The following is a 27,328-nucleotide window of genomic DNA, read 5'->3' as shown; positions in this document are numbered from 1 at the left end:
CTACATGTTACATTAAAAAAAGCTACACTTGCCGATTACTTTAACATGCAAAATACTATGAAATTAAAAGCAGTTCTTTTTCCTTAGTAAGTCCTGAGGTGGCCATGTACATCTTCCTTGTGCATTTCCCCAAAACCTCATCCAGCTGAGGGCAAAGAATACCTTTGATTCAACAAGTCCAAGTGGAAGATGCTGCATTTGGGTTGGGGCAATCCCAGGCATGAGTACAGACTGGGAGAAGAACTCTTTTAGAGCAGCCCTGCCAGGACTTGGGGGTGCTGGTGGATGAGAGGCTGGACATGACTCAGCCATGTGCCCTCACAGCCCAGAAAGCCAGAGGTGTCCTGGGCTGCATCCAAAGCAGCGTGGGCAGCAGGGCCAGGGAGGGGATTCTGCCCCTCTGCTCTGCTCTGGTGAGACCCCACCTGCAGTGCTGCATCCAGCTCTGGGGTCCCAGCACAGGGAGGACATGGAGCTGTTGAAGAGAGTCCAGAGGAGGGACAGCAGGATGGTTAGAGGGCTGGAGCAAACCTCTCCTATGAAGACAGGCTGAGAGAGTTGGGGTTGTTCAGCCTGGAAAAGGCTTCAGGGAGAGCTTTTAGCACCTTCCTGTTCCTAGAGGGGGATTGTAAAAAAGAGGACGAGTGACAGGCAGATAGTGATAGGGCAAGGGGGAATGCTTTTAAAGTACAGAGGAGAGATTTAGACTAGATGTTAGGAAGGAATTCTTCACTGTGAGGCTGGTGAGGCACTGGCACAGGCTGCCCAGAGAAGCTGCGGATGCCGCACGGCTGGAAGTGTCCAAGGCCACAGAGAAGCTGCGGCTGCCCCATCCCTGGAGGTGCCCAAGGCCAGGTCGCAGAGGCTCCGAGCAGCCCGCTCCCGAGGGAGCTGTCCCCGCCCAGGGCCGGGAGCTGCACCGCGACGCTCCCTGCGGCCCCTTCCGAGTCCCGCCCCGCGGCCGCCGCGCGGAGGGCACGAGGCCCCGTGCGTCACGGGCTGCGGGCGCGGCGATTGGCTGGGGCGGCCGCTGCCCCGCCCCCCGCGCCCGGCCGCGGATGTCGCAGCCGCTTTGCGCCGTTGTCGTTTGAAACTCGGCCCAAGATGGCGGCGGCGGGCGGTAGCGGGGCTGAGGCGGCGGCGGCCAGGCCGGAGGGGGCGGAGGGAGAGGAGGAGACGGCGGCGGCCGCTGCGGCGGAGGATGGGGAGGACGGGGAGGGAGACGGCGGCGGGGCGGGCAAAGCGGCGGGTGCTGCGGTGGCAGCCGGCGGGGAGGCTGGCGGCGGCGAGAGCGAAGAGGACGAGGAGGAGGAGGGGGAGGACGTGTTCGAGGTGGAGAAGATCCTTGACGTGAAGACCGAGGGGGTGAGTGCGCGGGTCTCTTACACTGGGCGAGGACCACGCGTAAAGAGTAATCCCGTTACAATAGCAATCTAAAATAGGCTGTGCACAGTGGTGCAAGGAGGCTTTTTGTCCCTTACTCCAGATTCAATCTCGTCAGCCAAAGATATCTCTACTGAGTTGCTGTGGTTTGTCTGCATTGTTAAACTACTCTTGGCTCTTAGGGCTGAACTGCGCTGCTGTTTTGATGTGAAATGTTTTAGTGCAGAGATGGGCAGGGTTGAATATAACTGAGAACTTAGGGATGTTTTCAAGGTATGTTGCCAGAGACTGTGTTCACTGGGTTACAAAACAAGGGAAGACCTCCTAAAATAAGAGTCTTCTTCTAATTAAAAAATAAGCTCTAGTGATCTTGTGTTGTTTACACTGAAATACCAAACCTTAATTTGTTTATTTGAAAGCAACCTAGACTAGTTTAAGTTCTTGAAAATTTTTCCTAAACCTCAAATAGAAAAAATAATCATTATAGGGAGTTTTTATGATGTTGTGCCTGAAAGATTTTTATTTTAACAGATTTATGTTTTTCATTTTAGGCTTCATTCAGGTACATGACATTATAAAGTTCTGTCAATTCCATGTAAAACATCAGAGTCTTGAAACCCTTAGGCTGGAGAACCTTCAGATCAGCACTTTCTTCGATATTTGTGATGTTATTAAATTGCACTTTAGCTGAAATATGTTGATGTCTTTAAATTATGTTATGCTCTCAGGGTAATACCGTATTTATAGCTTTGCCTGTGTGAAGTGTTGGTCAACGTAAGTCAGGCTTGAAAACAAGAGGATTTCTTCTTGTTTCATTTCGTTTTGTTTCATTTCATTTCTTCTTCTACCAACCCCCCCCCCCCCCCCACCGCCAAGTGATGGAACCTAAAATCTGTAGGTTTAGGTGGTAGTGGTCGTGGTGGTGAGACATACCAATAAAGAGTACTGGAATACATCAAGTACCATCTCTTAAAAATGTCATTGGCACGTGCTGGTAACAGGGTGTCCCTTTTCCTTCCATCCTCCTCCAAGCAGCCCGTTCTGCAGCACGTTCTGAGCTCTATGTGCTTGAGTTCTCCAGTGCAATGAGCTTCAGCACGTGGGTGTACCAGCACATGTTGGTTGTGGCTTTGTGGCGTGAGCTCCAAATGCATCAGGTGCCCTCTCGGTTGCTCTGCAGCAGGGCCTGTGCTCCTGGGCTTCACAAGTGCAGGGCAAGGCAGGAACTCGTACCGAGTTCTAACTCCCAAAATGGCTGGGAAAAGCCATGTGTCACCACAGACTGAGTCAGCCACTGTCCAGCGTGGCGTGAGGCGGGTCGGGTGTTCTGTGTTACAGAACAGAAGTGACAGTCCTTGCACCGGGAAGCTCTTCTCACTCACAGTACTGGTGTTGCTGGGTCTGATAGTAGCGTAGGAGGAGAGACAGCACTCCTGGGTTGGGATTGGGCTGGGGAGTTACACCTGTGGATAAATAAAACATTAATGTGTCCTACTTAAGAGAACAAGCAGTCAAAAGTTTGGAAATGTAGTCTCTCAGTGTATCTCAAAAGCCTTTCGTACTGCACCTCAGTTATAATAAAGCAACAGGCTCTGGTGCAAATTGTGATGTTCCCCAGTGGAAGTGGGAAACCTTAACTCTGGTGTTTAATGATGTGGTAGTACTGCTTTCCATACAAATTGGATCTAGCCCATCACTAGTTCTCACAGAAGCTAGAGCAGGATAAAAATGCTTGGAAGCATTGTATTTTTTCTAAGGGATAACAGAGGAAAAAAATAACAATACTGAGTAAAAGTGCTGATAGGTGAGTGTAAGGCTGTGTCTCTTTAGTGTGCAAATCAATATTTTCTGTTTTCACTTAAGCTGAAGTTTGTATAACTCTCCTAAGCTGCATTTTTCTGTCACTCTCCATGTATGGGATGTATTCATTCAACAGCCAAATGGTTTTGCATTTGCATTACACTTTATTTTATGCAGCTTTCTCAGTTAATGAAAAAAGGATTTGTAGCTCATTTTTTGCCTGAGTTACAAGGGTGCACCTAACTGCAGCTAGCAGAAGTTCTGCAGCTGAAATGGAATAATTCTGTGCCACCAGACAGGTGAGAGTCCAGCTGGCTAGGAAGTAGATTTGCAGGAAAGGAGCTGGGAGTCCCTACAGACAAGTCAGTTGAACATGAGTCAGCAGTTCTTGAGCAAAGAAGACCAGCAGCATCCAAGAGTGTAGCTAGAAGATCAAGGGAGATGCTTCTTCCTCTCTTCTCAGACTGCTGAGATGCATCCAGCATAGTGTGGAAGTTCTGAGCTCCCCAGGACAGAAGAGACGTGCACATACCAGAGAGAAGGATAATGAAAACAGGGAGCTGAGAGCTGGATTTGCTTTGCCATAAGAAGAGAAGAATCAGGGGAGATCATTGTAATAGCTGTGTCTATTTAACAGGAGGATGTAGAGAGGACAGAGTCACATCCTTCTCAGGGGTGCACAGGGAAAGGGTGAGACAGACAGTGGACACAAGGTGGAACACAGGGAAACCTGCATAGGTACACTGACTGGCAGGTATGTGAGCAGCCTGATGCAGGCAGTCCTGCTTCGGGAGGGCGTTTTACTTGTTAGTTCTGGAGATCTCTTATAACCTAACACACTCTGTGACTGTAATAAGAAAGTTACTAGTTGCTTATTTCGTAAGTAACCCCTTTAGAAGAAAGAAAGAGGAGACAGGCAAATAAGATTTTGAAAACTTAATTCCTAAATCAAGAACGTAGGGCTAAGCTAAATTTTAAGAGAAGTGTTAAACTAATGTGTTTGAATATAGGCTATTTATTTATTTAGATGTCTCTGAAGCAAAATACAGAAGATTGTAAATAGAGTTGGTTAGTTGGTTGCTAAAGTTTAGTGGCATGTATATACACTTGGTCGAAGGTTAATTATGCTCAGGCAAAAAATTTATGCATGTACATTTAACAGTAAGTGCCAAATGCAGTTCTTCTGAAGCTTTCTTTCTCCAGGCTTGGTTATCACTGTAAGGTCTTTCAGAGCATTATCAGTCCATGTTTGAAAGAACGTGGTACTATTTTGCCTCTCCAAAGGTGCTTTCCTTAGTACATTTGCTTAAAAAAATTAATTTTTTTAATGGCAAAGAACTTCCTAATCTAGTAGAAAAAACTAGATAGAAGCTACAAGGTGCAATTTTGTCCCTCAGTGAAGTTAAATACTGTTGAAACAATTGGTCTCAGATTTTTGTATGTAATCTTCTACCAAGATCTTTGTAACTAACTCCACTGAGATGCACACGCATATTTTTGTCTAGGTTTAACTTGATCTCATTGCTGGGGTTTTTTCCTAATTGTTGGTATTTCAGTTTATCAAAAATAAAATTGATCACAAATAAAGCATAAATTATGAATTCCAGTATAAAGCTTGGTGAATGGTGTTAATTCATTAGAAATCTTAGGGGTTTATATCAAGTTATTCAGTAAAAAGAAAAAAATCAAGCTTGAAATTTTTATGGAAGAAATACCAAAACTTTTAAAAAAATAGTTTCATAAGTGTCAGAAAATCAATTTTGATAAAATGACTGGGAATTTATGATATGTACATTGCAGCTGTGGTTCTGAACAAATGTTACATACTGCAACTATTTTGGATAAAACTACTCCAACTACAGAGATACTAATTTCAATATACACAAAACTGTATATCCCCTGAGATCCTCAAGAACTGACTAGCTGATGCAATCCTATGCTGTATTGTATTAAATGTTGTGGGCTTTTCTTACAGGGTAAAATTCTCTATAAAGTGCGGTGGAAAGGATACACCTCTGATGATGACACGTGGGAACCAGAGGTTCACTTGGAAGACTGCAAAGAAGTGCTGCTTGAATTCAGAAAAAAGATTGTGGACAATAAGCCTAAACCTGTTAGAAAAGACATACAGGTGTGTTTCAACTTTCATTATCTTATACTGAAGACATAATCATTATCTAGACTCTGCTAATGAGGGGAGTGAAGAAGGGAAGGCATTTGAAATGTGGAATTAAGAAGGCTTAAGGAGTCTCATCTAAAACTGTTTTGTTTCTTGGGAAACTTAATTTTGTTGTGGTTCTCTGGTAGTAGGGATTTTTTTGTTGACAAGTTTGCTTGTAGACTTAATCTATTTAAACTTCATTTCCATTTTTAATGGGACTATATAAGTAAAGTATGGTCATTTTAGTTTGTTTTTGACAACATAAATAACCCTCTTTCCCTACCCACATGCATATTGTCTTGTCACTGAAGCTGGGCACACTGTTCTAATCACCCTCCTGCTTTCTGTAGGAGATCAGTGAGTTTTACATATTAAGTTTGATAAGAGAGGCATGCAGAAAGATTGGTTGCCAGAGGGCAGAATATGGCTTTTTCTTTTCTTCTTTTTAACTGCTCAGTTAGTTTGAAAAAAGCAGTGTAAGGATCCTTTTTGAAAACTCATACCTTGCTTCTGGGAAACCTGTAGGTAAATACTACAAAATCAGATCAATTATTTTTGATGTAAAATAGCTCAGATTTAGTTCTGTTCTGGAATCTGGTTGTTGGATGTATAATTGGTTTACTTGAATTGTTTGTGTACTGATTCTCATCCAAGCAGTTAGTAATGTAATTTAGGTAAGTAAGCTAGAATTGTATTGTCCCATTCTGCAATTTGGCAATGACGAATGACCTTGGCAGGGATCAAAATATAAAAGTGCTTAAAAATTTACTTTCCCAAGCATGACCACTACCATTTTTGTATACCTTGTACCAAAGTGATAAGTTTATTGGGGAAGGAAAAACTTGAATTTTTTTTCTTTACCTTTTAGAAACTATCTCTAAATGATGATATATTTGAAGCAGAGTCTGACAGTGACTGGCAAAGTGAAACAAAAGATGATGTTTCACCAAAGAAGAAAAAGAAGAAGTCAAAAGATGGAGAGGATAAAAGTTCAGATGACCTGAAGAAGAAGAAATCTAAGTCTGCAAAACTCAAGGAAAAACCTAGAACAGAATGTGAAAATGCCTCAGATACTTTGGTTTTAGATTCAAAGCCAAAAAAAAGAACTTCAGAAACCAAGGAGGATTCAAAGGATCCAAAGAAGCAAAAGAAAGAAGATGCTAAAGAAAACAAGAAAAAGAAGGGAGAAGTTAAAGATGTAAAAATAAAACCGAAAGAAGATTCTAGAGAAAATAAAAAAACACAGAAGGAGAAGCATGGAGATGTTCAGTTTGACTCAGAATCAAGCACTGTAGATGATACATTTTATCAAGGAATTGATAATGAAAATTCAAACTTAAATTCTGAAAATAAAGATGAGAAACAAAAGGTAGTAAGTGGAGAAGAGAGATTAGAACAAGAAATTGATGAAAAAGATCCCATTACTGATAAATGTCTTGATGGATCAGCAAGTAATGAAGATGATAGTGTTGATACTAGGGTTAAAAGAAAGAAGAAAAAAGTTCAGAAAGCAGAAGACTATAGAGAAGAAGGTGGAAAAGCAGAAATTCAAGATAGTTATTTAGAGAAGAAGAGCATGCACAAAAAGCAAACAAGTCAAGAAAAAGTACCAGGAGAGTTGGAGAAAGTGTCACCTGCTCCTTCACCAGTGCAGAGGGGTTTGAAATTGAGCACTGATGAAAGGGTGTGTAAGCCCATTGATTCACCTGGAGAGGTAAGCACAGGGTGTTAGGGTTGGGGCTGGGGATAAAATCAGTCATCTTCGAGGTACAGATACCTCAAACCGTGACTGTTCGTGATGGTAAAGAGAAAAGTACAAATTGGAAAGGTACTGAGCTGCATGATCTTAAAGAACCCACTGCACAGTGTATAACAGAGACTGGAAAATTTCTGGATTCTGAACACTCCTAAAGCATTACCCCCTTTAGACAGGAGGCCATCTTAAAATGGGAAAGGATAAATTTCTTCTGTTTACTATGCCATCTTGGAATGAAATTCCTTGTTCTTCCAAGGCATGCTGTTGGTTTTAGCTCTGTTCGTGCCCACCTTCAGGAGTTTCCTCATTTGTCTTTTTTCTGCTTGTGTAGTAAGACAGAACAGCATTGCTCTTGCAGGACTTGCTCTGTCAGATGCCAGCCAGTCCGTTAGGGCCTACACGTGGTAGCACCTACCTGAGAACTGGAATGCTAAAATCACTTCTAAACCTGGGTCTCCCAGATAAATGTGCAGCAGGCTTGTCTTGTTAGAATTCCTGCAGAGCTTACAGAAAATGCTTAGTTTCGTGACATGGTTTCATATTAAATAGAAATGCTGTATCTGTTGTAAGAAATGAGGTAAGCAAATACCAGCATATTTATTTTTCCTTATTTAATGCAGTAGTGTTTTAAGAAAAGCAGTACTGTAAAGGCAGAAGAAAAAAATGATGACAAAAATAAACATTTTTTGTAATGTTTCTGGGATATATATATTTGAAAGAATATAATTTCTTTCAGCTGCTTCAGACTGTTCTAATGCAGTTTGCAGTTTGTAAAACATTACTTGCTCAGAGCAACCATGTTCTGATTTAACAGAATTGCAGCCAAAACACCTTGATACTTACTGGACTATATCCCACTTCTGAAACCATAATTCCACGGTAGAAAGTTTCTTCTGCAGGTTTAGCAGTGATCCTCTGCTTATGATTGTTGTATGTATGGAGTAGGTCGCCTTAAATAAGTTATTTTGGGAATAGAGTATTACATGGCTTAATCTCAGAGTAGAGCTACACAAAAGAGTGTTTTTGGAGGATCTTAGTGGTGAAAGCTCTGGAAAACAAGGAATTACTCTGAGGCACAGGCCAGTGTCAGAGGCTATTTAATTAGTTTAAGTGGTATGGTCCTTTATTATCCAAATATTTTACTTATAGTTTGAGGCTATAGTGTTTGTAAGAAAGAGACAAGAATAGGAAAAATCTTTGGAATTCTGTTCTATTTACCAGTAGTATAAAAAAATCATGTCACCTTGACCATGAATAAGTCAACAGCAGAAGAAAGTGGGTTTGCTTATGGCTCTTCAGTCAGCATTCTCAGTAATGTGTCTCTATGCTTTTTTTATGGTTGTGCTCTGTGGAAAGTCGTGCTCTGAGGTACCAGGGAAGTGTAGAAGGCATTCTGCTCCTCGCTTCTTTTGAGTGTAGAAGGCTTAAACAGTGTTTTCTGTAACTGGTTAGTTATTCTCTGGAGCAGCTGTGGACTTACATGGGTGGGTTTGGTGGAGAGTTCAGCAGGGGTTTCTTTGTTCACTGAATTGTTGGCCCAAGCAGATGATATCTTTCAAAGAAAGTAGTCATGTGTATTTCAGGTAGTTGTCTTTCCTTATGCAACTCTGCTTTTAGAGCAGCAGCCATGTCAATTTATAACAGTCTTTTCTGTTTGGGGTCAGTTTGCATGCTGAACCATTCCTTCCATTTCATTTACCCCAAAAAATAAATGTGTACATTGTGCATCTGATCTGTATTAGAAATCTGAAATAGAATTCAGGATTACTGATTTTAACAGCCCCCTGTTAAAGGTAGTCCCTTTAATCAGTTATGGATTTCCTCTTAAATACTGAGCATCTGCCAGGATTGACAGCTGTCTGTGTTAGCATTAATCACGTCAGTGATCAAAAGCCGAGGTTTGTGGAGGAAAGGGAGGCAGTGAGGAAAACAATGAAGTGTCTCAACTCTGCTAATACCTAATGATACACCCAATTAATCTGTTTTAATTAAGGTTTTTCCTGTGTCAGAGAGATGGTAGCATATATGTAAATTTTTGTGAGGACTTCTTCTGGGGCAGTTTTTCAGAGAGCCAGTGCTGTTCCCTCTGCCAGGTTAGTGTCCATCCTACTCGGCAGTAAATTTGCTGTCTGAGTGGAGAGAGAAGATTACAGGAGGAGAAAGGCAGACTTTGGTAGAGACAGTTGAATTCCATTTTGGCAAATTTGATTATATATCTACATCTACAGTAAAGTTCTTCTGTGATATTAGATATTGCTAAGCTTTGACTTCTGCATGGATATCATGAGTTTGGGTGGATTTTGCTGAGTGTCTGTTTTTCACAAATTACTGTTGCCATGGTGTTCTGTGTAAGTTGGAAAGCTTGGAACCTTTTATGTCCAAATGTCAAGTTTTTTCAGTTGAGGTTCAAGTCAGTGCTATCATAATGCTTCAAATATGGTGCCACAAAATTGTTAAATACTTTGAAATAATTACATTCTTCTTACTCAGGTTCAGTATTTGGAACAAATGAGAAGTTCATAATTTTGAATTTCCTTCAAAAGTGCTGGTTTTGGCATATCTGCAGCTCTTCCATAAAGCAGCTTGAATGGCTGGGATGCAGTAAAAATATGAACTAACTGTGTTCAGGAAATAATACCTCTTCTGTTAGGGAAGAAGCCTTCACAGACTTAACTCCTGACTCACCTGTTTAATTTTCAGGAATTACCAACAAGTCTGTTGCATACAGTAGTAGTAATTGTACTGGTAGTAGTTATTCATTGTAAATATACTTTGTTGTTGGAGTGGTGAAAGGAGTTTATTTTCCATTTTTTCTCTACCACTGAAATCTTTGTTCTCATTTTTAGGAAAAAGAAGTAAAGAAAACTGAAATGAAAGAAAAATCTCAAAAAAAAGAGTCTGAAAAAGAAGAAAAAAGCAGAAAAGAACAGAAGGGCCTAAAAAGTAAGTGCTAACTGCTTAAAACAGAGCAGGGAATGACCCTTCAGGGCATTCTCTTCCTATTTCTACAAGATATTGTATAGGTTTGTAACACATACACTGCCCCTTCCCCCCAAAAAAACCCTGAATTCTGCTTTTATTTTAGGAAACAAAAGTCTTCTGGTTAATGGCTTTGCTAATATATGCTTCATGAGAATGTTAATATATGCTTCATGTATGAAACCTGGAAGTATATAGAAGTCTCTGACATTTTTGTAGACAAGTCAAGATTTCGCCCTTTTTAAATTAATATTGACAACTGTGCTTCTCTGGCATGTAATAGTAATTTTTTTTTTTTTTTAGAGGAAGTTGTCCAACTATTGACTATTTTCAGAAGTGTTCTGACAATATTATGCATATATAGTTTTTCTGTTCAGGAAAACTAGAGAGGTTCCCATCAGACAAACTTCTTGCCTCCTGCTTTAGCCACAAGGATGAGTTATATTGTACAACCTGTAAAATATCACCAGAACTGGATGATTTGATACACAGTGAAAAATGTCCACGTTCTGTTTCTATCCCTGACAGTATAATGGATTGTTAGCATTACTGCTCTTGATCTCAGAACAAATCTGGATTACTTTCTTCAGGATAAATTCCTTCACTAGTTTGATGAGGATGAGCTGAGGAAAACTAGGTAGCTGCACCTTTGATAATTATGAATGGATATAGAAGGTGCTATGATACTTCAAACAGCTATTGCTAGAGAAACAGCTTTCTCTGAAAGTGGCATAGATTGTTTATTAATCATTGTTGTTAATGATTGATTCTCTGCAGCACTTGTCCTTTGTGTGGTCATCACTGAACCATTCAGATACACTGAACCATTTTTTAGAAGTAGTAATTTATGCATAATTCTAGGCTGCATTTCTTAAAAGGAAGATGGTACCGTGTTGAAAGCAGTCAGAACTCAGATTTGCCAGGCTAGGTGGAGGTGGACTAATTCTCCCTGACTTTTGTCTTATGTTAAGCTTGCTCCTGTGCTCCAATACTTAGAGAAAGAGAACTGATCTCTTCTAGATGGATGCTGGTCATTTACTTAAATTTTGTTATGTAATAGTTGTTAGTGGCTCAAGTAGTCACTCTTGGTAACTGTCTTAATATTCTAGGAATTAAGGACATCAGAAGTACACTTGAGTTGTTTAATGTAGCTTCAGAAAAAAAAAAAGTGAATATTACGAGAATAACTGCAAAAGAGAAGACTCTTTGCTAGAATATAAATTCATAGAAGAATTAAAAGAGCAAGGTGTACAAGGAAGGAGAAATATAAGAGATAAAACAGACACATGGACTTGCATTGCTGCAGAAGGTGATTGAGAAGTAGAGGATTTGTGTCAAATGGAGAACACTGTAGTTGAGATTGTCTGCATTCCTGCTTGCATCTCTAGTGCTCCAGTTCTTGCCTCTGCAGGGGGTGAAATGAAGTTTTCTTTTGAAACTCAGTGATACCTTTTCAGTGTGTTTCTGGTGTTTCTGCTACTACAGTGATGGAGTGTTCACCTTCCCTTAATCACTTCACCCTTATTTATTACAACAAATGAACAGTTTCTTTCAAGTAAAAGCATTTTATGTTTGTTTGTAATATAGCCTTTGTTGCTGAGAACCATTCCATGCTGGCTGCCAGAGTTCATTTGAATGAAAAGTAGCAGCAGTAATATGTTAAGCTGCTGATGATTGAAGCAAGGGCAAGCTTGAAAATTTGCAATTTGTTACTTATTTTACTTTTTTTTTTCTTCCACAAAATTTAATACATAATAGATGGCAAACAGCAAGTCCTAAGTTTGGGTATGGACATGCAGTTAGAATGGCTGACACTAGAAGAATTCCAGAAGCATCTTGATGGAGAAGATGAGAATCATGTATCAACAGAACCAATATCAAGTAGTGAGTATTTTCTGGGAAGAAGGGGTATTTCTTAGCTGACATTTCAAAGGGAAATATCCTATAATAGCATTGAATTTATTTTCTAGCTCTCCTGAGAGATGCTGTTAAAAGTGGAGACTACATGACAGTGAAAATGGCGCTTTCTTCAAATGAAGAGTATAATCTGGATCAAGAGGTAATTTTTCTGCAGTAGAAGTATTGGAAGACAGTAGGAGGGAAGAATACACATTTTGATTTGTTTGAAAAGCTTTCCCCTCTTCTATTGTAGCAGAATTACATCTCACCTAGGTAAAAAAGCACAAGGTGTCAAAAAGTAGTACAGACTTGGAAGTTTCAGTATTTGTTCTCCATTTCTTCCAAGAAAAAATGAAGTTGGATAGAACCATCCGAGTAGCTTTCCAGGCAGCTTGCCCAGTGTATTTAACTGACTAAATGTGGAACTATGCATGCTGTAAGGAACAATGAACATCAGTTCAAGTGGCTGAATTACGTAAAACATTGTACATGGGAAACAAAACTCTAAAAACCCCCAAAAACCTGGAAGTCGTTTGACACACAGGGACCACTTCACTTCATAATTAGTTTTCTGCCAATTTGTCATCAGCTGTATTCTTACTGGCTTTACTTTCAAGGATCTATTTTCCTGTTAAACAGTACTCTAGTTCCATGTTTGAGTTTTAAAATCTCCAGTACCGGTATTTTCACTGGTGATCTTGGGTAGTTGTATTACGTAGCGTTTTGAGAACTCCACATTGTGCTAAGACTTACGTAGCGTAGTAGGGAAAATGCCAAATGAACTACTGAGGCCAGCATGTGTTCTGTGAGTTGTAAGGTCTGGTGAAAAATGCAAGAATGAGTGAGGAAGACTGGCTGGTCACAAAGTGTCTTTGTACTTACACTCTGAGAAAATCAAAAAGCAGTGTTGTGGGAGCAGCTGACTTGAGCCATAGTGGTTTTTCTGCAGGAGTGCTGACTTCTATTTTTCACTGTCTTGCTGTCTTCCCCACCCTCAAATGCCTTACAGCTTTTCTTCCTGCTTCATTCTGGGTTTCCTGCTTCTTGTTCTGGTCCTCCAAATGTTACAGATTTTGCAGATAATGGAGCTCAGAGTGTGAGACCTGCAGACCAGAGAAGTGGGAGGTGATAGTTCACTCGTATCTGGCAGCCATGTATGTGTGAATTCTTCTGCCAGGGAGGGAAATCTTTGTGAAACCTTTTGATGTGCTTGCAGTTTTTGTCTTGCAGCTTTGATTTATCTTGACGTGTTTGCTTTTTTTTATGGCAATGATTCTTGTTCTAGGATGCAAGTGGAATGACCCTGGTAATGCTTGCTGCTGCTGGAGGGCACGATGACCTTCTGCGGGTGCTAATCAGGAAAGGAGCTAAAGTTAATGGTAGACAGAAAAATGGAACAACTGCATTGATACATGCAGCTGAAAAGGTTGGCTTGGTTATTGTTGTATTTGGGGTTCTGGGGTCTTTTACTTACGTTTAAAGGTGGTACACAGTTTTTTACCTTTGGATGATGCCTAAAAAGTAGTTAGCAACATACAACAGGGTGACCTTAAATGCATGATTTCAGCAGCTGTGGTTATTGTAGTGTAAATAAGTTCTGATCACAAACCATGCCCTGAGCGGAGAATATCATACGAGGAAAAGTGGAGGCAGAGGGTATCTCTGAATTTTTTTTCTGTTTGCTCTTGTGCTAGAATTGCTTGTCATGATATCTGGCTATACAGAATCCAAACTGGATAGACTTAGAAAGAAAATCTCTGATTAAACAGGGTTTGCTATTTTAAAGCAATTGGGCAGTGGACACAGTGCAATCTCTTCCCAAACTAAGACCAGCTAAACCAGTAAGTTAGAGCAAGTCAGGGTTTCATGAGGGCACTCTTCTGTTCAGGTTGGTCCATGTGCTTCCCCACGTACAGGAGATAGAAGGCCAGAAGGGAGCCTCATTCCAGTTTGGTGGCAGGTGCAAACACACTGCTTCCTTCTTGTGATGGTTGTTATTGCAAGATTTAGAAAAAAAGTAAGAATTGTAAACAGATACGGCCATCCACTTGCCTAAGTCTGAACTGCTCTTATTAGCCATGGGAGAGAACAGTGTTAATTGTGTCATGACTCATGTTTTGAATTCTATGGATGAATTTTAAGTAAATGTCATTTTACATTCTGAAACAAAATCAGAATATTTTTTATTTACTTGTGTTGTGGTTTTGGTTTGTTTTTTTCCCCAGAATTTTCTAACAACAGTAGCTATTCTTCTGGAAGCTGGAGCATATGTGAACATGCAGCAGAGCAGTGGTGAAACTGCCTTAATGAAGGTAAATTCCGTGTTTGTCCTTATATGGTTTAATAGTAATACTTTTGCCAAACTAATAACGTCTTTGTAGAATTCATTTCAGGAACATGTACCATATTTGAAATAAAAATACTATTCATAGTTACTCTAAGCAGAGTTTTAATCCATTCCTTTAAGGTACTGTAATATCTAAACAATAAACACAGATGCCTTCAGCATGCAGTGTGGCTCATCATCCTCTTCCGTTGTTTGGCTCAGAGAAATGCAGATGTGGTCTTCCAGCTGAGATAATCAGATTGTCAGTAGGAAGAGAGAAATTCCAGAAAGGAAAATCTTTCAAAAATCTTTCACTTGTGTGTTGCTGTGATTGACACTTGCTGTTTTATTGCAGGCCAGAAATAAAATAGCCAATTTGCAGTCTAATTCCCAGTGCCTGTTCTGCACCATTACTCTCCCAGTCACAAAGGAAATTTTGATTTTTTTTTTTTATTATTATTTTTTAAAATTTTGTTGTAACAGGAAAATTCTAATACTCTTAAAACAGTCTGTGCTTTTAATATTTTTTTCCTTATGTCAATGAATTCCACCAAAGTTCCCCTTTGGATAAACTTGCTGTATTTATATATGTAGGCTGTTAGTGTAGTTTGTTTGGTTACAGAAGCTTTCCTGCCCAGACAATGTGGTATTGTTTCTGTTCTGCCTTCTGTAAGGCTTAACAAGTGTGGGGATTTTGCATTTTCTCTGAAGACAAGAACTCACTTGTGGTTTCCTCAGCCACTTCAATCCAAAATCTCTTCACAGTTTGTCGACTTCCATGAACTTCAGTCTTGACCTTCATTGTTTTTAAAGTTTTTAATAGTCTTGGATGCACAGTTATACAAACTGACTAGCAGCCTACAGTGACTTATTCCAGGTGTTTGTTTTGTGATGTAGATACAGAGAATAGGATCTTCATGTCCAGTAACTAAAGGTACAGCAATTGTGAAAACTTAGAAGTGTGTAAACACTGGACCATTGAATGTAAGCTCTTAGTAGGGCATGCCAAATAAAATACCTTGCTAGAAAGCATAGGAAAAAAATCAAACAAAAGAACACCAAGTAGAAGGTTAGCCCTCTGTGGATAAACATATCAGTGTGTTTATCAAGTCACTCTTATTTAACCTTAGGAGTTTGATCATACTTTTCTTACCAGAGGAAAAAAGTCTTAACACTCAATTCCTTTCTGTCAGGTGGTGTGAGATTTTTCTGGGTTTTTTGGTTTGAGGACGACAGGTGGGTTGTTCTATTTATGGAAGCTTATGGATTGAAGGCATAGATCAAAGTTCAGAGCAGAGATAAATTTCAGAAGCTGACTTCTGAAAGGCCTCACAAAGATAAAAATGTTGTATCTCTTGTGCCTTTCCCTAATTTGTCTGCATGAAGTATTTGAAAACAAGTGACCAAGAGTGTGTTTGCATTCTTCAAAGTAAAACTTTTTTTAGATTTTCCTGTGCTTTTGTAAGTCCTTGGTTGATGTGCCCTGAAATTCTTGCTGTAAGTAACAGTGAACAGCCTTGAACATTTACACAGAGGATTAACAGTGGCTGTCTGACATAGCTACATACCAGTCTGGGACAAATTCTGTAAATATACTGCATACTCAGAGTACCATTTTAAACTGAGATGCATAGAAAAACAGACACTTGGAAATGTTACTTTAATAATTTCTAAATAGTTCTACAAAAACATACTTACTCAGGTAAACAATTGCAAGAAAATTTACAGTTACTAAACTCCAGCAGATCAAATGTTTTCACAGAACTTTGGGGTTTGCTTTGTAATTTTTTTTTTTCTAATTATGTCTGCTTGGTAATCCTGAGTGTTGCTGCTTCTGTAGGATTGGGTCTGTAGTATTGCCTGGACAAAGATAAAATATTTATGGAGTGTGTTCCTGAGTTTCAAGTTGTGTTACCATTCTCAGAGCAAATAGTTAATAGTTCTGCATTGTAACAAAGTTTGAATTTTAATTCACTTCTGCAGTTCTTACTCTCACGTTATGCTCTGTTCCGATGGGTTTATCATCCCTTTCCACACAGGCTTGTAAAAGAGGGAATTCTGATATAGTGCGGCTCATGATTGAAAACGGAGCTGACTGCAACATTTTGTCCAAGCATCAGAACAGTGCCATGCATTTTGCTAAACAGTGCAATAACGTACTGGTATATGAGCAGCTCAAGAGCCACTTGGACACGTGAGTAAACTGTACCTGGAAGTTTGTTCTGCTGAAGTTTGCAATACTAGGCATGTCATAATTTTGGTTTAAGTCAAGGAAAAGAGGGGGAAATGTCAGGAAAGAAAACAGATCTGATTTGGGCAGAAAGCTAACTAACAAATCATGTGAAATCAAAATCATGTGAGCTAACAGAATTGGCATACACGTGCTCAACCACTGAGTAGTAGTATGGAAAGGAGAAAAAGTGAAGTGAAAGATTCCTTTAACTAAAGGTACAGCAATCATGAAAAGTTAGAAGTGTATAAACACTGGACCATTGAATGTAAGCTCTTAGTAGGGCATGCCAAATAAAATACCTTGCTAGAAAGCATAGGAAAAAAATCAAACAAAAGAACACCAAGTACAAGCACCATGAAAAGTCTGTGCAGGTGGTTGTGATGTTGTTGGACCTTTAAACGTCAACTGTGAGCTGAAAGTGCTAGGGATAAAGCTTTCATGCCAATAGATGATGGAAATCATCATCATCATCATCGTCATGCAGAATGGCTGAAGAGCAGTGCATGGTGTGTGACATGTGAAGTGTTCATGTCGTATGGTCATGTGAAAATACACTGAGTTAAACTAAGACATACAGAGAAGGAGCAAGCTCTTCAAATATCCATTTGGAGGAATACTGATAGTTAATGTATTAGGGCAGAAAATGATAACCAGCAGTCTTGAAATTTGGAGAAGACTCAGGGAGGGTCTCAGGGGCAGGTGAGATTTTGCCATGAATGCATAGTTAGTGCTGGAAGACCACTGTCTCAGTGCAAGATTTTTTTCTTGTTTCATCATAATTTAGTCCTAATGATTCATCTATGTAATCTAAGACAATCTGTCAAGTAGTTTGTAGTCCAAGCTTATTCTCTTCCAGTGTATAGAAAGCCCTGGCTGTTTTCTACCTCAGATCTCCTGTGCTTCCCATCAGCTGACTTATTAAATCTGTCTTCACAGAAACTACCTTGTAATGCTCAATGTGTATCAATCAAAAAACACCTGAAGCGACAGGGTGAAGGGGATGGAGTCAGGTTGTTTTTAGTGGCTCCCAGTGATTGCACAAGGGGCAATGGACACAAACTGGAACACAGGAGGCTACCTCTGAGCGTCAGGAAATACATTTTTCCTGTTGAGAGTGATGGAGCACTGGCACAGGCTGTTCAGAGAGGTTGTCAGGTCCTTGGAAACTTTCTGAAGATACCTGGACATCATGAGGTTTCTGTTAGCCCACTTGTCACACCTGTCAAGGTATGTTGTGGATGACAGAAATACACCAGAGGGTCTCAGCCACCCCTCCCAGTTTTGTCTGATCTGCCAGCCTGCTGAGGGTTCGCTGCACCATCTTCCAGGTCATTAATTAAGGTGTTAAACAGGACCAGACCCAGTATTGATCGTGGGGGTGCACCAGCAGCGACTGGTTTCCAGATAGGTTTTGTGCTACTGATTTTTGCTGAAGTAACATGTTTGGATCCAGTTTCATACCAGGAGGAAAGTATTATGATGCCAGTGGTTTTAGTGCCCTGTAAGGTTTGTTGATATTGTAGATCACTGTATCAAACTTCTGTCATGAGCAGATGAACACTTAAGGAATGTTTTTCTCTTGTAGAAGGCTAAAAGGAAAAATAAAAGTGCTAAAAGCATAAATAATTATTTTTCAGACACAGGAAACTTGTTAAAGTGAGCAGGGGCAGCTGAAGTGGATGAATGGAGTGTGCTGATTCTTGCTCAGGGAAGCAAATCATGACTTGTTAGTTAAGATGTTGAAGGTGACAGCAAGCATTCAGATAAGTGATCTGGTGTCTGCTGTTCAGTGTAGTGAGACTTTGTCACTCATTCACTATTTGATGCCTTTTCCAGTTTGTTTCCTATGTGACATCTGCCACCTTTAGTTTTGGCTAATCCAAATAATGAGGTTTCGGAAGATCTTGACCGTGTAATTTTGGCAGTGAAGTGGCAGTTGAAATTAAATATTGATGAATGCAAATTGATGTCCAGGGGGTACCACTGTGCTGATGTGAACTATACAGGGAGTAACACAGCTCTTGCTAATTCAGGAAGCTTTTAGACTCATTACCTGAGAGAATACCAGTTCAGTGCTTTTTGTTAGTTGGAAAGGAGGACAATATAGTAGTAGTGGAACTGAAAATAAAATGCTTAAAATATCAAAATCTAAAATCAGGAAACAACAACAGAAAATAACCCAAAGCCATGAGACAGGTTCTGCAGGCCATTCTACTAAATGATCTAGTGATAGGTTTGAAGTGGAGGAATATTTTTGCACAGCAAAACTGAATCACGGGTCTCGTTGCTGAATGCTGTGGTCACAAATACATGGGATTTTAGAAGGGATTAAGTAGATCTAAGGAGATGTGATTTGGCTGCAGTTTCTAGTTTTGGATGGCTCTTAATCAGATTGCTGGAAAATAGGACAGTGTACCAAAAAAGGACTGTTAAATTTCTCATCTTTAATAGGGCTTTGTCAAGCATCTGGAAAATAGGCTGTGGGCTTTGGGGCTTGCTTTGGCATGGCAGTTCTTGCTGTTTCTTTCCAGTGAAACACCGAAGTTTTAGATTCTGCAGATGATAGTCTCAGTTAGCAGGGCAGGGAGGTGTGCTCTGAATAATAACTGAAAAAGCTACAAAGCTGCCACAGGCGGGACCTTTGCTGTGCTAAAGCACGTAAAACCCATTTCTGACAAAACAGCTTTCTGAAGAGGATTACTGAGTAACCTGCCTGCAAAGGTGCCAGACACCAGTGGGAAATGTGGTCTCTCTTTGAAGGCTGGGCTGCTTGTTTCTCCTGCCTCCCTAACCCCCCAAAAAAACAAACAAAACCCCCACTTAGCCTGTTTTAGTGGTAGTATTGCTGATTTTTCACCGTGTTATTCACAGAGTTTATCTGGGAACTGCATTTTTCCAGTAGTATTGCCAGTAAAATTATACAGGGATGTACTTCTTTATTTTTATGTTGTACTTGCAGGCAGATTGATAATACAGTCAGGCTGGGAAAGTGGTGATGTTTGTTCACCCACCAGGTATATATTGATGTTTCTGGGATATCTTTGCTTATAAAAAGCCTTCAAAATATGTGGCTAGTTAGATTCTTTTTTTTTTATCTACTGTAGTGCATCTGTATTAACATTTTATTTTTTTCGACCCAGTAGTTGAATTTCACAAACAGATTGTTGATAAATTATTTTATTAACAAAGTATTGGGACCTCTGGTTCATCTATGCATCAATGCTAGTGATGAAGACATTCATTCCTGAAAATCAGGAATCTAAAAGGGTCATCTGGAATCTTTTTTTTTTTTGTGTGTGTGTATCAGCTCTCACCAAGCCCATGTCTGGTAAAACAATTTACTGTGTGAACTACAGGCCTCACTTGTTTGGTCTTTCAGACTCTCAAAAGTAGCAGAAGATACCATCAGGAATTATTTTGAAGCCCGCCTTGCTTTGCTGGAGCCAGTGTTCCCAATTGCGTGTCATCGTCTCTGTGAAGGGCCAGACTTTTCTATGGATTTTAACTATAAACCTCCACAAAATGTGCCAGAAGGTAGGGAAGGGTTTGTTGTGGTGGTGGGGGTTTTGTTTGTTTAAAAGAGGTAGAATAATATATTTAAAGCATGTCTTAAATTATCTCCTATGCAAAATTATTTTTGTATGAGTTTGCAGTACATGACATTAAGAATGCCTAATTTTGGAGCACAGGGAGAGCAATTGTATTTTGATGTATTATGGGTAGGGTTTGTGTGTATTTTTTTTTAAGTTTTTTTTAATTGCCATGTACAGAGTGTCAGCGTCTTTCTGTTCATGGGTTACATTAGTTCAGTGATAGGCATTACAGGAAAGGAGTGCTTTACCTTTACCTTAGAATTAATGATTCAGGAAAATCTAGGCTTACTAGATGAATAGAGAAAATCTTGTAGTGGACCCTTTTGTTTTGTAGACAGTAGTAGGTCATGTCCTGGAGGCTTGGAATGTAGCTCCAGCACTGCCCTGAGACAAATGCAGCCTAGAAATAATAGGAAAAGGAAACAGCTGCAGTCAACTTAGTTTTGCCCACAAAACCTTTGAAAAAGCTGGGAATCAAAATTCCCAAGGTATTTGGGAATGTTTCTTTATTCTTCCAGGAATTCAGATGCTATTCTCTGCTGCTTGGCTTAGCTAAAAGTCATTTTTGATGAGTATATCAGGGAAATACCTGACTGATTTTTCTCGAAGTGAAAAATCAGTGTGACTATTAGAATCCACTTAAACTAAGATTGAAAGTGGTTATGTCTGCTCAGTTTTCTGGTTGTTCAGAGTTGTTGGGTAAGTCTTCCAGTTCATGATTATAGGTATCTAATCTTACAAAATTAAGAAACTTCATGTAAGTTTATATATTAAAATGAAGCATTTGTGGGTAGTTAAAGTTGCTGCTTATTGAATTTCAGTGCATTTCATAAAGATCTTTAATTGACTGGGCTCAGTTGTCTATTCTCTTGACTAGACCCAAACCACACTAAATTCCATAACTCTCTTTGGGTAAATCCGAGACCACAGAAGTGAACTGTGCTGAGGATTGCTGTTTCTATTTTGCAGTCCTTTCTAATAGCCACATTAAATTATTTCTGCTGCCAAAAGTCCTTAACTTGGTGGCCAAGCCAAGTTTTCTGGATCCACTGCCTTGGGAAATGGGATTTTTGCATGTTTGTTTCTTAATACATATATATATACACACCATATAACGGTTTTTATGTATACGGATGTGTACCTGTCTTCAAAGGTCCAGTGTAGGCAGTTCTAAATACTGTATCTCATTTCAAATTCATGTGACTGAACTGCCTTCTCTTTCAGGATCTGGAATTCTTCTCTTTATTTTCCATTCAAATTTCTTTGGTAAAGAAGTTATTGCTCGGCTCTGTGGACCATGCAGTGTACAAGCTGTGGTTTTAAACGACAAATTCCAGCTCCCTGTATTTTTGGTAAATCTTTTCATATAACTGATTGACTGTAAAACTACTTCATAAAGTCTTCCTGGAGAATCTTGGGAAATCTCAGTGCTGTAATTTGAATTTACAGTATTGTGATGAAGCATATTTTTTATCATGATAAGGTTTTTCTTAAAATGAAACTTAATTTTCTTTGTATATGGAGAGAACTATAAAGTTTGCTTGTGCTAGATTCTGTAAAAATTTATGACTTAAAAGTCAGGGGCATAGTGCTGGACAGATGCTTCTAGGTGGCCCTGCTTGAGCAGGGGGTTAGATACCCTGGAGCGGTTTCCTCCAGCCTCCACCCTTCTGTGATTCTGGGACTGAGGCTTCTTCTTTTATTGACCAAGCCTCTCACATTTTTGACCCAAGTAAGTTCTTAAATATTTTCTTACCAACCTACCTTAAAGTTCTAATAATTAATTTCTGGGGGTTTTTTTTAATTTATTAAATGCATCACTGTGCACAATTTTGAAGTCCTCTTGTTTTCTCGGTGATTGCATCATACACAATGTTCTTTCAAAAAAAGCATAGTGAAAATGTTGTGTTCTGTTAGTCCTCTTACATAGCTCTCTAAGCCACAGCCTACCATTAACTCTGTCCATTTTCTTTTTCCTTTTAGGATAGTCACTTTATTTATTCCTTCAGCCCTACTGCAGGCCTTAACAAGCTTTTCATACGCTTGACAGAAGCTCCTAATGCCAAGGTACAAAAGGTTCTCAAAATTTAATGTGCATGTTCATTTGTTGTACAGTAACTCTTCCATAGTCTGAATGCTTCTAGCTGTATGTTGCAAATGTAAAACTAAGGATTTTCTGCTGTCTCCTTATCCCAGTTTCCATCAGTTACAGTTCCATCCTGTGACATTGCCAGAACTTAGGAGCATTGCCAAGGGTTAGTTCTGTCATAATTATATGTTTTTATGCTGCAGTCAGAGTAATTAATGCACTAGGATAAACTAATGTTCCAGCTAAACATTCATTTTCTCCATCTATGTTGTGAATTTAATGACTCAATGATTTAATAATGAATTAATGAAAGATATGTGGAGTGTCCACCTTTCTTCTTTTTTTTTTTTTTCATACAGATGTTTTTGCTTGTGTGTTGGAAATACTTACTAGGGTATGCACTCTGCTTTTTAAATAGTCTGTTGCATTTTACAGGTGGTTTGGGCAATACTCCCCACTACATGTTGCAAGATGAATCCTGTTCTGGTAGCATTTATTTTATCCTAGGAAGACACACCAGTAAATTTTCTAGATCTCTAGATTTAAAAGGTGCACTGAAGTTATACTCTTGAATCTTTTATTGTACTTTCCTTTAATTTTTTTTAAGTGGAAAAAGGTGTATTCAGGTGGAAGTATGTTTGTCTGGTTCAGATTTGGGGCTAACTTGTTCAAACACCACCTGATGCTGCAGTATTCTACTGGAGTCCTTTAACAAGCCATCCATGTTTCAGTAGGGCTACTATAAACTGATTTTATTAAGGACTTTGTAATTCCCTTTTTCCTTTCTCAGTCAGTAGCAATTGTGTGCCTTTTCTTGTGCCTCCTACGTTAGGAGTGTTTAACACAGAAATTACCTGTGACCAGCGTTGATATGGAAACCTTTGTTTGCTTTTGCAGGTAAAGCTGCTCATAGGAGCTTACAGAGTGCAGCTGCAGTGACCTCTGAGCATGCTGAGTGGACTGACACTTTTTTGGATATTCTTCTGATTCCTCTGTTCAGAGACTGACAAAGCAGTTTGGAACTTTTTGGCACCACACTGTGAGGACTCAGTTCCCAGCTCACTGTCGCTTGTTGGCAGTCACAGGAAGTGTGTGTTGGAGAGCAGTTGAATATGCTGCACTGGTGGGACAGGGTTGTCAGCTTTTTTTACTTTGTACAGATGTAGATGTAAGTATTTGTGCCAATACATATAATTCTGTTTTTCTTTAACTTGTGGAGTCCAGACTGCATATTTCAGCTTTTCCACAATGTGGAATGGTGCATATAAGAACTATTTAAGGTAATTACATGAAATGTCTTTTTTAAAGATCATCTTCATTTGTAAACTAAAGTTTTCTACTTACTCTAACGTTTCTATGTGAAATGCAGAACTGTCATATTATTGGAGTCATGGGCAGAAATTACACTTTAAAATGACTGCATTAGGTTTAACTTTTAAGTTGCTGAGGGCTGTGTTCTGGTTTAAAACTGCTGCTGTTCCTTTCTCTCAATGAGACAGCAGTTATGCTTAGAGTGATTCCCTTTGAACTAACAGCGATCAGTCTGCAGGCATGAACAAAGACATCTGAACAGGCTCAGTTCATAGAGGGTTGCAGTCACGTTCCCAGTTAAATCACTGGTTAAACCTGCTTTGGTAGTAGAGAAGCAACTGGTAGTTTATCAGACATCTTAACTTTTGCAGTCTTAGGTGACATCTGAAAAACAAACAAAAGCTGAAAATAGCAAACCAGAAAACTTTTAACTACCTTCAGTGTGCAGGCAGTGCTTTCTGTAGACAAGAAGATACATAGAGAATTTCAGATGTTCTCAACCTGACAGATGAGAGAACACATGTTGTCCTTTAATTCAGAAATTCAGCTCCTCAGTGCAAAAAGCTGCTATATTTTTATTTTATTATTATTATTATTTTATTTAAGTGACCCATTTTATCAGATGACAGCAGTTTTGTAATAGTCCTGTGCTGTAAAATATAAATGTAATACTTCCGCATGGAGTATAGAATATTTTTCTTTGTAAATTAACCAACATCTTGAAAGGTAGGAAAAACCAAACCAGATCGTGCCTTTGCTGTTCTAGTTGTCATGTGTAGTTTACATGCCACTATGTGCCTATATTATTAGCAAAACTATTGTGGATAAATTCTTGATGATTTTGACGGCTCACCATCAAAATGGTGCAGATGTATGAAGTATCCTTTTAAGAACTGTGACTTTTTAATACAAAGTTCAATTAACCAGTTTTTAATTTTTCGTTCTTGGAAGTTTAAATCTTTCATATTTAAGAGATGCCAAATGAGTAGCAAAGGACACCAATTTTGTGGAATGTCACATTAAGCTATATAAAACTAGAACAGCAGCATGACATACAAATCCTCATTTCTGTTTTCATTAGAATAGTTGCTTATGTTTTTGCACAGTATTGATGAAATCTTAACAAGTTTGGGTTTTGAACAGACTTGATACCTCCACCTCTCTGAAATATGTTAGATACCTCACTTTGCTAAGTGTGAACACCTGAGATGCATGAAAGGCACTGGCTGAGAATCAGGTATGTCACTGCCAGCACTTGGGACTTCGTGTAGCTGAAATTTTAGTCACTGTGCATAACCCTGGATGATGCATAAGGAAAGGGGACGCTCGTGTTTCCTTACGTTGGAGTGCCAGTTTTCATGTACGTGGCTGCCCCTTGCAGTTACTCCGGTGTAGGACGTGTGGCAGCACAGTGTGTGTGGGACAAGCTCTGTACAGCACCTGCCAGTGGGAAATGCTGGAGCTGCTCCAGGCGGGGATAAAAGGTGTTTTGAACAATTGTCCAAATGCTAGAGATACTGTTTAGAAACTGTTGTACAGTCTAACCTAAAAATGTCTAGTAATGCTCCAAGAGTTGATAGAGCAAGTAGTTTGTCAAAGGCTGCTGATTTGGGGGGTTGTATTGTTTTTTATCTTGAGGCACTTGGGAGAGAGGGAGGAGTTCTACAGAACATGGGAATGAAATCTGGCTTTCATGATGCTTTATTAAGGGATGGATATTTTGCAGCCATCTTCCTCTTTTAGTTGGCAATATAAATTCAGAATCCCCATTGAAGATGCTTATGAAGTGTACGAAAAGCTGTTTGAAGCTGGGTTTTGTCCATTTTTATTGTATGGTTTTAATTCAATTGCTGAAAAAGGTTTTGGTGGACAAAGGATGGAGAGAAAGTAGCTACAATAAAAAACAATTCTTTAGGCACTGTGGAGAAATACCTGTGAAGTACTTGCTCAGTTTCTTCTTGCTGCCACCAGCAAGGGCTGCAGCTGCAGTTCCTATGAACTGCAGTGGTAGCAAATGGTTCTGAAGGCTCGAAGTCCTTACCTCCAGTGCTCCATCACCAGTACTGTTGTTCCTGGCTTCTTTCACAGGTACTGAAGGTTGGTGGGTGATGCAGCTGACCTTGTCACAGGTCTTCTGTGCTTTCTGCACCCATTTGCAAAAACACGATGGGTTTTGATCAGTCTGAATTTAAGAAAGCTGTTCCAATATGGGAAGGAGACAGCACAGCATTCAGCTGCCTTCTTAGCCCCCAGGACTGCTCCAAGTACACAGGAGCTGTCCCAAAATGTTCTGCTTGTCTGTCCCTGCTGTAGTTTTGTTACCACCATGTGCCTTTCCATATGGTACTGGAAAACAGCCAGTGTAACATGTCTTTCCTTCAGTCAGTCTGTCAGAGTGGTGGCTGCCCAGGATCATGGGAGCAGTGACAACCCTGCAGGATGCATTCCTGGAGCAGTGTGTTTAGTTTTGCTGGAGTCCATAATGGAATCTTGTCTTTTAAAAAGGCAAGAGAACTATAAAGGCAATGTTTCTAAGCCACTGCAAGCCCATCACTGAATCCTAACACTTCAAAATTCCTGGTTTTCTGTGTCCCATGTAAACAAGGACAGTACTTTTCATCTTCTGAATGTGTCTTAAAATGTTTGAGTGAGGGACAAAGAGAAGTTTGGAAAAAAATACCTGAAAAAGACACCACACACTACAAATTTGAGAACAGGCAGCAGGAAAAATTAAGGTTTAAAAGCGGTCTCTCAAATCTCAGATACCTCAAGTATAGTAGCCAGGAGGAAGGGACCAGGAAGAAGATCGTTCTTTTTGATTTCAAGTCACCTTTTTTCCACAGCAAAGTCTCACCTGTCATGCATGGTAGCTACAAATCAATCTTCTTTCAAGAATTTCTGTAATACTTCCTGCATGATCTGAAGTGTCAGGAACTCCTCTGATCAGTTACTGGTGGCACTGGTGCAATTATAGTAGCAGCGTCAGACCTTCCCATTGCCTCCCTCCTCTGCTGTGCCTGTTGCTCTTAAGGGAAGACACAGCTCTGCTGCTGAGAATCATGTGTATGGGAACTTAAGACATTGTCACATACACAGGGAGATGACTGCCTGCTCCAAAACTGGATTAATTGCAACTGTGTGGGCATGGGCCACCAGAGCTTGAGGGGACATGATTACCCATGTGCTGACATCTCCATCTCTATCACAGACTCTGAGTTTCTCATGAGAAGTCTTGTGTCCTGGAGCTGTTACTTGTACGGACTTTCCCTAGCCAAGAACAAAGATGAATTTGGGGAAGAAAGCCCTGTTAGGCCTGTTACAGCAGCTGCATGTCTTACACTGAATACAATCATCCAGTGGGCGTGGGGTGCGGGAAAAGTGCTGTCCCAGCCCGTCCCACCTGTAAAGGCTGTGCTGACAGTTTGTTTTTCTCAAAAAGGCTTTACGAGGTTGGGTGAGACTTTCCCATCTGGAAAAGCTTGCACAGGAGATTTAAAGGCTTTGAAAGCTCCCTCCCCTTCCTGGGTCTGTCAGCTCTGCTGTGTCAGGATCAGAATAGTTCTTTCCGTGAATAGCAGGGTTAAGATCCCTAAAACCACAAGTGAATCCCCCAGACCGAGTCCCCTGCATCCACCCTTCCTGAAACCAAATGATTACCAGGAAGCCCCCAGTGGTTCCACGGTGCAGGGAGTCCAGGTAAGTACAGCCACACAGTACTGACTTGCACTGTGTTTATTAGTGGTATGGTGCCACACTTGTGCACCGAAACAGGGATCACCCAGTGGCTTCCATGGGGCT

The 27,328-nt window shown here is 40.0% G+C and overlaps 1 protein-coding gene across 3 annotated transcripts; it reads left to right on the top strand.

Annotated features, from left to right (window-relative positions):
• Window positions 1–1,068: 1,068 nt before the first annotated feature.
• Window positions 1,069–27,328, top strand: MPHOSPH8 (M-phase phosphoprotein 8). 3 transcript variants are annotated; one of them, XR_011150720.1, is made up of 15 exons: window positions 1,069–1,365; window positions 5,159–5,314; window positions 6,213–7,058; window positions 9,947–10,043; window positions 11,838–11,963; window positions 12,050–12,138; window positions 13,264–13,404; window positions 14,204–14,290; window positions 16,344–16,498; window positions 19,917–20,071; window positions 21,355–21,482; window positions 22,114–22,197; window positions 22,327–22,385; window positions 23,117–23,387; window positions 27,270–27,328. XR_011150720.1 is itself a non-coding variant. In XM_069014029.1 (14 exons), the coding sequence occupies exons 1-13, from the start codon at window positions 1,105–1,107 to the stop codon at window positions 22,369–22,371; spliced, it is 2,370 nt and encodes a 789-aa protein (XP_068870130.1). In that variant the 5' UTR covers window positions 1,069–1,104; the 3' UTR covers window positions 22,372–22,385; window positions 23,117–25,446. The 3 variants fall into 3 exon arrangements, 2 of the variants coding, with proteins under 2 accessions (XP_068870130.1, XP_068870146.1); XM_069014029.1 differs by lacking the exon at window positions 27,270–27,328 and having other exon boundaries at window positions 23,117–25,446; XM_069014045.1 differs by lacking the exons at window positions 22,327–22,385; window positions 27,270–27,328 and having other exon boundaries at window positions 23,117–25,446.

This window comes from Aphelocoma coerulescens, chromosome 1 (assembly GCF_041296385.1).
Source record: "Aphelocoma coerulescens isolate FSJ_1873_10779 chromosome 1, UR_Acoe_1.0, whole genome shotgun sequence".
NCBI lineage: Eukaryota > Metazoa > Chordata > Aves > Passeriformes > Corvidae > Aphelocoma > Aphelocoma coerulescens.
This window is presented reverse-complemented; position numbering and strand designations above follow the sequence as displayed.

Excerpts from the sequence above, each read along its gene's own strand:
- MPHOSPH8 (XM_069014029.1), top strand. The coding sequence starts at position 1,105 with ATGGCGGCGGCGGGCGGTAGCGGGGCTGAGGCGGCGGCGGCCAGGCCG. Across the intron at positions 14,291-16,343 it reads GTGAAACTGCCTTAATGAAG|GCTTGTAAAAGAGGGAATTC; the intron begins GTAAATTCCGTG and ends CTTTCCACACAG. Across the intron at positions 22,198-22,326 it reads CAGAAGCTCCTAATGCCAAG|TTTCCATCAGTTACAGTTCC; the intron begins GTACAAAAGGTT and ends TCCTTATCCCAG.